The 10,586-nt window shown below is 36.8% G+C and overlaps 1 protein-coding gene across 1 annotated transcript; it reads left to right on the top strand.

The window, feature by feature from the left end:
- Positions 1–274: 274 nt before the first annotated feature.
- LOC129722898 (importin-7) lies at positions 275–6,701 on the top strand. Its single transcript, XM_055676738.1, has 10 exons — positions 275–678; positions 2,076–2,986; positions 3,091–4,126; positions 4,189–4,320; positions 4,632–4,808; positions 4,867–5,003; positions 5,063–5,387; positions 5,445–5,601; positions 5,663–5,806; positions 5,888–6,701. Exons 1-10 carry the CDS (start codon positions 595–597, stop codon positions 5,944–5,946), a joined length of 3,162 nt encoding a protein of 1,053 aa, XP_055532713.1. The 5' UTR covers positions 275–594; the 3' UTR covers positions 5,947–6,701.
- Positions 6,702–10,586: the final 3,885 nt, after the last annotated feature.

Here is a 10,586-nt window from a genome sequence, read left to right as displayed (position 1 = left end):
ATCAGTGCTCATGTGGGCTGTTGAAGATATTCAAGACATTATAATATCACGCAATAACAAAAAAAAAATAGGTTCGCACAAATTTTATTTTACTTTCTCTGTGCGTTGTGTGCAGAGTAAATTACTTTCCACAATATTCATCAATTTAACTAATATTTAATATTCGGCAAAAGTGATTTTTTTCATAACACTCTGCCGGCTTTCTGATGCAAATGTATCCGTGGCATCTGTGTCAAACCGGTTACATCAGTATGTGTAGACCGCGAGCAAATTTTTCGCCGTCTGCTCAAAAGCCACCCCGTTGTAGTTTGCTGTTCTCTTGTGGTTTGTGGTGTGTCATTATTTTACGGCTAGTCTTAATTTTTCCATCGGAGTGCAGAAGTTCGCTCAGATTCTCAACCCGCGTGTGTAACCAGGTTTGTTGGGAAGAATACCTTGTCTTCCACTTGTCTGAATACAAAATCAGTACCAGAAAAAAATCAGGTCGTGCTGTGCTCTAGGTCTTGTGTGGACGCGATTGTTTACCGCGTGTGTATTGCAATTTTTTACATAGCTCATACAAACTTGTGAGCAGTGGAAAAATAACGTAGCAAAATGGATAACACAAAAATTTGCGAGCTGCTGCGGGCAACAATTGAACCAAGCCAGCGGCTGCAAGCTGAGGAACAATTAAACCAGGTAACTCATTGATAACCATGTGCTTCCTTCGTCATAGCGGAAGCTGGGAGGAATGCTAGCACTCGAGTGCAACTAGACTGTTCCAGTAATTATTTTGTGCTATTCGTGTTCGAGTGTCTTGAATAAGAAGAATCCAGATTTTTTTTTTCATTATGGCAGGGTCTTGGAGAAGTGGGGATCGTAGCAAATTTTAAATCATGTTACGGCTTTTAGCCATCTTTTGTCATCCTCGTTCTGTATTCTATGCGTTTGTGTTTGTGCAATTGCTTGACAGGAAAGCTCACAAGGTTATTTTGACGTATATAGGTTGCATGAATGACAGTGTTGCTAGCTAATGATATTTCGGGGTTCAGTTGCGAAAATTCCGCACCGATTTTTAAAATTTTTACACTTGAATGTATTCCATTGTTTCAGTATAACTCTATTTTAATTAGCGAACCTATACATTAGAGAAATGACAAGACACTCACCGTTAAGGCAACTGTCAACATCAAAACGGGCGAGTTGTATCATTTTGCATTGCCGTTATCTGTTCTGATGTTGACAGTTGCCTTAACGGTGAGTGTCTTGTCATTTCTCTAATGTATAGGTTCGCTAATTTTAATAGGTACTCACCGATCCAGCAATATCATTGCAAAGAAAATATCAAGATCAGCAAATATATTAAATATATCAAGCATACTTAAAATTGAAATCCGAGCCAATTAAGTTTATACGGCCCTAAGACGAAATGTAAACACACTGATTTGTTTTGTAATATTGATTTTTTCAACTTACACCGGTAGTTTGAGCATAACATATTTGAAAATGTTTATGTTTATTTTCATCACTTCAAAAAAAGTTTGTAATACCCCCCTAAATCTGTAACTAGATGCTATTTAGATAGGTTTAGTAGTGATATTTAGCCAAAAAAAAAAACAAATTATGCCAACTATGCCCTTCTCTAGCTTTGAATGCATTAATGCCAACTAAATTGATCAAACAACGGGAATCTTAGTATTAGAATAGCATGTATGCTATGCTACCATAATATGGATACCGGTGATTTAAACAACACATTAGCTAGATAAGCTTTTTTTTCTCAAAAGCCATGTCTATGAAATCTATAAACACCTTACAATTTTTTTCACAATGGGGAAATACTAGTATAATATTGCTTCAAAACTTTTAATTAAAATATGTATACGTGCTATGGTGATTGGTTTCGTCAAAAACTGCAGTGGACATAAAGAAAGGCGAATTATCTAAAATATGAAAGCCTTTTTTTATAAAGACATAAAAAACTGCAGTGTAAAATTAATTTCACTTAGATTTTATTTGTTGTAGATAAACTGACAGTATAAGAATAGCTTGTTTATTCATAAACATATATTTTATTACTTGTTTCATTATCATAGGTACACAAAATCATTGGTTTCCTGCCAAGTTTGCTGCAGGTGATAATGCAAAACGACGTAGAAAGTCCCGTTCGCCAGGCTGGTGCAATCTACTTGAAGAATTTAATCACGAGCAGCTGGCAGGACCGAGAAGCGGAAGCAGGTAATCCAATCCCGTTTTCCATTCACGAACAAGACCGTGCCATGATCCGAGATACGATCGTGGAAGCCATTGTTCATGCTCCGGACATCATCAGAGTACAGTTGTGTGTTTGCATCAACAATATTATCAAAAACGATTTTCCCGGCCGATGGACGCAGGTGGTGGACAAAATTAGCATCTATCTGCAAAATCGAGATGTTAATGGTTGGAATGGAGCTTTATTATGCATGTATCAACTAGTTAAAAATTATGAATACAAAAAATCTGCGGAGAGGGCCCCACTAACTGAGGCAATGAATTTGCTATTACCTCAGATGTACAATCTGATGTTGAACGTTATCAATGATCCATCCGAGCAGAGCGTACTTATGCAAAAACAAATTTTGAAAATTTATTACGCTTTAACGCAGTACGCCTTACCCTTGGAAGTCATTACAAAAGAAATATTCGCGAACTGGATGGAAATTTGCCGTCAAATATTAGATCGCCCTGCTCCAGATTCCTCTAATATCGACGAGGACGAACGGCCTGAGCTGCCTTGGTGGAAGGTTAAAAAATGGGCTTCTCACATTGTGCTACGCATGTTTGAACGCTACGGGAGTCCAGGGAATGTTGTCTCGAAAGATTACAATGAGTTTGCGGAATGGTTCCTGCAGACGTTTACAAGCGGACTGCTTAACGTACTGCTCAAAATTCTGGATCAGTATCGAAACAAAATCTACGTCTCGCCGAGAGTGATGACCGATACGCTCAATTACATCAAACATGCGTAAGTGAATCTGTTTCATTTGATACCTTTTTTTATTTTGTCTATATTTCATTAGTTTTGGTTATTCCTCCTTTCAACTAACTTCATATAATCTCTTCCAACAGCGTCTCTCATGCACACTCGTGGAAAATGTTAAAACCTCACTTCATTGCTATTATCCAGGACGTGATTTTTCCGTTGATGTCGTACTCTGAAGCCGACGAAGAATTATGGGAAGCTGACCCAATCGAATACATCCGTCAAAAGTTTGATGTGTTCGACGATTACACCACACCGGTTCCAGCCGCCGAAACTTTGCTACACAATTGCTGCAAAACTAGGAAAGGTGTCTTGCCTCAGGTCATGCAGATTATTATGCAAATTATCAACGCGCCGAATCTTAATGCAAAGCAAAAAGATGGTGCTCTTCATATGGTCGGATCACTGGCCGACGTTCTACTGAAGAAAAGAGTATTCAAGGAACAGGTCGAAAACCTTATTATGCAGTATGTTTTTCCAGAATTTAATAGTCCACATGGACACCTTCGTGCTCGGGCCTGTTGGGTGTTGCATTACTTTAGTGAAATCAAATTGAAAAATCAGCAGGTCTTGGCGGAAATCATGCGGCTTACTTCGACCGCATTGCTTAATGACAAAGAGCTACCGGTCAAGGTAGAAGCTGCAGTTGCCTTACAAATGTTCCTCATCTCACAAGACAATGCGTCCAAGTACTTGGAGAATCAAATCAAGGAAGTAACAATGGAACTTCTGAAGATAATTCGGGAAACCGAGAATGAGGACCTTACCAATGTACTGCAAAAGATAGTGTGCACATATTCTGACCAGTTGTTGCCGATTGCAGTGGATATCTGCCAACACTTAGCAACTACTTTCAGTCAGGTACTTGAGGCAGACGAAAATTCCGATGAGCGAGCCATTACCGCTATGGGTCTATTGAATACAATGGAAACACTCCTAAGTGTAATGGAAGAACATCCGCAGGTGATGTTATCCCTACATCCGATTGTTCTGCAAGTAGTTGGCCATGTTCTACAACACAATGTTAACGAGTTCTACGAAGAGGCATTTTCTCTGGTGTACGATTTAACCTCCAAGTCTATATCACCCGACATGTGGAAGTTGCTTGAGATTATCTACCAGGTGAAAGACGTGAAATCCGATTTTCTAGCATGGTTTATTAAGTAATGTTATACAAATTGCAGCTTTTCCAAAAAGATGGAATCGATTATTTCGTGGATATGATGCCCGCACTTCACAACTACATAACTGTCGATACGCCTGCATTTTTGTCGAATCAGAACCACGTCCTGGCTATGTTCAATATGTGCAAAACAGTAAGTTTAGAGTCATCATTTGTTGTCAAACTCTCAGATTTTTGTAGCCTGTAATGTTATCGAGAACATAAACATGTTGCAATACCGCTTAAAAATGTTCTGTTTCACGTCAAACATAAACTCTAATTCGAATGAAAATTTGGTCTATCTTCTTACAGCTCGTTATAGTTATTGAACCAACGGTCTTGTACAATCAGAATTGTGAGATTAGTCATACATACTCGAAACATTTCAGAAAATCTTATGATTGCTAAATGATTAAAAACGGACGTGCAGTGATTATATGCCTTTATCCTAATTCGTATTTACAGATATTGACTGGTAACACCACAGAGGAAGCAGAGTGCAGTGCAGCAAAACTGCTGGAAGTAATCATTTTGCAGTGCAAAGGCCGCATTGACGAATGCATTCCAAGTTTTGTAGAATTGGCTCTAACACGGTTGACGCGCGAAGTCAAAACATCCGAGCTGCGAACGATGTGTTTACAGGTGAGTAGCGCTAACACTAGTTGCATAAATCAGATCACTTATTCGGCAATATTTTTAGGTTGTTATAGCTGCGCTCTATTATAACCCACAGTTACTGCTACAGATTCTCGAAAAAATCCCTCTACCTGTGAGTAACGAATCGATAGCTTCACATTTCATAAAACAGTGGATACATGATTCGGATTGTTTCTTAGGGTAAGTTGATTGAACGTAATATCGACTCCAGAGAAACATTTCTTTTTTTTTAACTATAGAATTCACGATCGTAAACTGTGCGTGATTGGTTTATGTACGCTGATGACCCTTGGAGATGGTAAACCGACAGTGTTGAGTGAATTGAGTGATAAAATTATTCCTACACTGATACTCATATTCGATGGGTTGAAGCGTGCATACGCGGCCCGTGCCTCTGAAGGGGAAGAAGAAGAAAGTGAAGAAGAAGACGATGATCTAGAGGATGGCATTTCCAGCGATGAAGACGAGGTGGATGAAATGGGACCTTCATATTTTGATCGTGTAGCCAAGATGGCCCAGGATAAAGCAGCGGAGCAGGGTTTCGAACTAACGGCGACGATCAAGGTAGGTTTTTCTGTTTGACACAATTACAATTTAGGTAATTAATTTGGTTCTCCTAAGGACGCCGATTCCGATGATGAGGATGACGACGACGACGATGACGACTCTGGTGACGAAATTGATGAAACGGCACTAGAAGGATTCACCACTCCATTAGATGACGAAGATAATCCAGAATGTGTAGATGAGTATATTGCTTTCCTTGAAGTTATGTCCAGTAAGCAGAAAACAAGATAAGGTTCACGCAATTCGCATTACAAATTTATATCTCTATTCAGATCTACCAAATGCCGATCCCAACTGGTATAACATGCTTACCAGAAATTTAAAACCAGAGGAGGCGAAGTCTTTGCAAGAAGTACTTGTGCTGGCCGAACAGAAGAAGGCTGCCAAACGTTCTAAGGAAATTGAAAACAGCGGAGGTTAGTTCAATTTATCTTTCATTTGTATAACCTCTTCCTATCATCTATTTTTATCTATTTAATTCTCGTTATGATTTAAAGGTTACCAGTTCACTCAGCACCAGATTCCAAGCTCGTTTAATTTCAGTGGACAACAGTAACGGTATTGTGGGTATACATCACTTCTGAAGATAACACGGAATCTTAAAAACAATAAACTGAAAACTACTGTAAAAAGATCGCTACACAACATTAGGAAAAAAGCAAAAAAAAAAAACTAAGCATTAGATTTACTAGCATATTTTGTATTTTTTTGTTTCTGAAGCGTAAAATGAAGAACCATCATTGTACAACTGATACAAATTTCTTTTAAAAAAGGCAGGGATGAGTACCCGATAGTGGAACCGAACCGAATGTTGACATCAATATTAGTTATTTTCGCTGCATTGTTTCTCACAAACTATTTATGAGAGATTGTTTCTGTTAACTTTGAAAGAAAACAAAAAAAAAATATTAAATTGCTTCGGAAGCACATGTTGACATTTTTGTTCCGTTCTGAGAGTGTTCTGTCTGTAAGACCGAGGATTAGGAATGACTGTATTTTAGCATGAAACGCTGCTTACAATATCAGGGATAGGCTTGCATTAAGCAGTTTAATGTTGACGAATATGCATGCAGAATATCGTCAAGTATTAAACTATGCAACACACACACACATGTACACCGTATATTAATTCGAATCAACGTCTTTATTTGACTCATGAATTTGTTAGTGTTGAATGAATCAAAATGTTTTTTTAAACCAAAATTGCATGATCGGAAAACAAATTTATTATTAGGTTATTTTTGCCTTTCAACAAATAAATTCAGTCCTAATTCAACTACTTTGATTTATTACACCATTTTCAATATCCCAGCCTTGATCGACTTGAATTTGTTACTTCATATATCACATAACCTATCGATTGTATGATCGAAAAGAATTTTTTTCTGAATTCTGGTTTCTACACGACGTTTGCAAAATAAATCTGTGAGAATATTTGATTACTATTACTTTGATAAGCTGTTATGGTTTGATATAAACTCTTTTACTCTTGTTTACGACCGCGTCCGACATTTCAGTAAAATCAAGCAAGCTTATCCGGATCCAAACAGATTTGGTTATTGCTATAAGCAAAAAATTTTAATTCGAAATCTCAAAATTGGTTGATTTCTGAACGAAACAACATACGGAGAATAACCTAACCTTTTATAGGGCAGTAGCAACTATATTGCAACCAACAAAACATTTTTTTTCGCTGCATTAAAAATACTGTTTTTAAATATAGCTTAACCAAAGGTGTCTTAGAACACTTCAGTTTTTCTAGGACTACTAGAAGTGTACAATACTCATTCTGGGATCATGTTTATGTGAATAAACCGCGATTTTAGAACGTCTTCAGGATATTCATTTTTACTCTGGTGAAAATCCAACAAATTGGTAAGTTTTTCACCAGAAACTTTCTATTTAGGACCTACTGTGTTAGGTTATGCAGTTTTTTTTTCGTTAAAATGCAGGGTGTATTGAACGACAAATTTCAAATTTTTCTCAATTTTTTTTTTTCAGAATTCCACTTGAATAATTCTTTGCTTCGATATTTTCCATGCAAAATAAATGATGTCCTAGTTACATTCTAATTACCAGGATGTTTCATTTTTTCAAACAAGCAAGCTCACGACGAAGCAGCAAAAAAAATATGCTTCTATCGTTTTTGGGGTGAACAGGCAGTGGCAACTATATTGCCACCAATGTTTTTGGGGGTTAGTAACGGAAGGCTGAAACTCGAAAGGATGAAAAGTGTGTATCATATACGAAAGGCAGAATTCACAAACAGCTGAATGCACGAAAGGCTGAATCATAAAAGGCTGAAAGTTTTGTGATTTGAATCAGAATTAAAAATTTTGGACTCTATTGAATTCATAATTTTCCTAAGGTGACAAAGTATATGTAATTGTTTTGGTAGCATCTTGATAAACCAAAGAGTAATTTGTTAAAATACATGCTTTTGAGGCAAATAAAAGATTAATGGCAATGGAATAGATTAAGGGAAAAGTGGAAACCCTCAACAAATGTGTAAAATAGCTAGTTTTTTCGTTGAACATACTGATTGAAAACCATAGCCCATGCTCGTCCCATATAGGTGTAATACCTGATGCGGCTCTGCCGCATAATCGAAGGCAAGGGACTGTGGCGGGCCCCAAAGCTGGCACTGCTCCCGCAGCCCGAGCCGGCCGTCGGAAGCGGCGGCCACGTGCACTCAAACAACTGATCTGTTGGATTTCCTAGGTCTATTCCAAACATAGGGGTCATCCCCTAGTTTACGTCCGAACGAGCGAGCGAGTAAGGACAGCATACACCCCGGACAATCGAGTTGGCCAAAGGCCACGAGTGTGTTGCATTATATGTAGTTTTTAATACAGTGATCACCCGATTATATCTCACCCTGATGATTTTTGGCGTGATAAAATAGGGAAAGTGATAAAATCGGGAAATTTTTAAAATTTTATTTTTTTTATTGAAGATGTTAAATCAATAACTAAATACTGTACTGAAAAAAAAAATTCAAAAACAAAAAGTGACTATAAAAAATCGATCATCACTATTTTTTTAAAACATTTTTTTTGGATAGATAATTCAGTTGCCTAAAACTTTTCTGAACAAACCTTAAAAAAATAAAAAAAACCTAAAAAAATCCATGAAAAGTTGCAAATAAATTACAATTAAGTTTTTTATTCGTTCATGTTTTTGTTTGAATTGGTAAAATAAATTACTTTCTTTTTTGTAGCGCAGTACCATAAGCAAAATATTAGATGTTCTCACAACACTAAACTTTGCCGAAGACAGCATGCTGATATCTCTCACATATTGCAACCAGAAAAATCTTAAAATGTATATAACGATTTTTAATGCCTTCTTTTAGAAAACTTTATGTTGCTTGCAATATGTAAGAGATAGAAACATGATGTCTTCTGTAAAGTTTCTTGAGATCACCTAATACTTTGTCTAAGACACCAAGCGTCTATCTTTATCTAATGAAAAAGTAAATATTCTATCTCACTTTTAGGAGGATTGATCACCCAGCTTTCTACATCAAAAGATGCGTTTTCAAATATTTTTAAACTTCTCCGAACATAGTATGCGGTTATTATGAACATTTGTATCACTATTCAATTATTCGCACGATAACAGCAAAATGTAACATTGTGCATCGGTTGAATTTTTAATGTAAACTGCATCCAGAATGATACACAGAATTATAAAAATATCTTAAATATTGAAGCGTAATAGAAAATCAGTTCACCCTGACATTTTTTTAATGAAATGTTTTATGATGATAAATTCGGGTGAAAAATGTGATAAAATCAGGGGCTGATAAAATCGGGTACAGATATAATCGGGTGATTACTGTATAAACTTATGTTGCAGAAATTGTGCTACTGAAATATCTCATAGACCGGAAGATTTTCGGTGGTAAACATCGCATGAAAATATACAGACGTTGGCGACTGTCTGATAGTCAACACAAATAGTTCACACAAATGATGAAATCGAAAATAAGAAACTTTTTGAATTTTTAGTCTTATGATTTTCAGCCTCTCTTGATTCAGCCTTCCGTGTTTTTCAGCCTTTTGTAGTTTTGAGCCTTTCGTGTTTCACAGCCTTTAGAGTTTCAGTCTTTCGTAGTAGACCCGTTTTTGGGGTTAACGTGCAGTGGACTATATTGCCCCCAATTTTTTCAATTTATTCAACAGTGAATTTTTTTAATTAACTTTCCTTACAGAAATACGTTTTCTGAAGTGTATGTCGATTCCTTGCGTAGTTTCCTTGGTTATATGAAGGATTAAACGCTACAAACGATAACTTTCAATCAATAGATTAGGTATGTTGAAAAAACAACAAATATATATGAAATTATTAGAAATGATTGTATAACAATTCCTCGAAAACCATTCCCCAGAAAATAAAACGCCGAAGCTTTCTCCCCAGAAAACAAAATCCCAGAATGTACCAATCACCAGAAAACTGCTACCTAGAAATTACTAATCCCCAGAAAGTTATTATCCGGAATGAACCAATGCCCAGAAAACTATTTCCCAGAAAATACCGTTTTCCAGAAAACTGTTATCCAAAAACGAAGAAATATGCATTTTTATTTTTTAACATGAAAAATCTGTTAAAACTGAGTTGTTGTATATCTGAAATGTATAACGATTCTATCATTTGAATCAACTTATTGTCAACTAATACATTTGTTCTTTCATGGAGTAAATAAGTCAGCGCTTGACACCAGGCCATAGTCATAGAATAAGAAAACTTTCAGTAATCGTTTTTGGCTGAATGAACATCACAAGTCGACCACAAAAACACAGTAGCGAATTGATTTCTGAGGCTCCTTGACCAAAAATCTAAAATACCCCTTCTTATTTTAATTCGGTTAATCTAGTTCACATGGGGGGCAGCCCCCTGCAGAAATTACCTCTGTTGATGCAACATCCACAAGTATATATTAAACGAGCGAAAGGGAACCCGGTTACAATTCCGAAGCCTGTTGAGTATACGTTTGCATTGGCGTGCTCACCGGAAACGGTAGCGCCTTTGTAATCATGGCAACATGAATCCTTTCCTTCGAGAAGCCAACAAGAGTTATCGGAAGAGTTTTCTTTTCTGTTTAACAGTCATACTAGCCATGGAAGTCTTTCATAGAGAGATATGGTTGGACAGGCTGGTAGAGCATGGTATTAAATTGCTGTGTCGATATTA

The sequence above is a fragment of the Wyeomyia smithii genome, chromosome 2 (assembly GCF_029784165.1).
Source record: "Wyeomyia smithii strain HCP4-BCI-WySm-NY-G18 chromosome 2, ASM2978416v1, whole genome shotgun sequence".
NCBI classification, from domain to species: domain Eukaryota; kingdom Metazoa; phylum Arthropoda; class Insecta; order Diptera; family Culicidae; genus Wyeomyia; species Wyeomyia smithii.
The sequence above is the reverse complement of the archived record's forward strand: the minus strand, read 5'-3'. Positions and strand labels throughout refer to the sequence as shown.

What these genes read in the sequence shown, in the direction of transcription:
- LOC129722898 (XM_055676738.1), top strand. Translation starts at nt 595, where the DNA reads ATGGATAACACAAAAATTTGCGAGCTGCTGCGGGCAACAATTGAACCA. An exon ending in AACTAACGGCGACGATCAAG is followed by an intron (nt 5,388 to 5,444) that starts GTAGGTTTTTCT and finishes GGTTCTCCTAAG; the next exon opens with GACGCCGATTCCGATGATGA. An exon ending in TTTCCTTGAAGTTATGTCCA is followed by an intron (nt 5,602 to 5,662) that starts GTAAGCAGAAAA and finishes ATCTCTATTCAG; the next exon opens with ATCTACCAAATGCCGATCCC.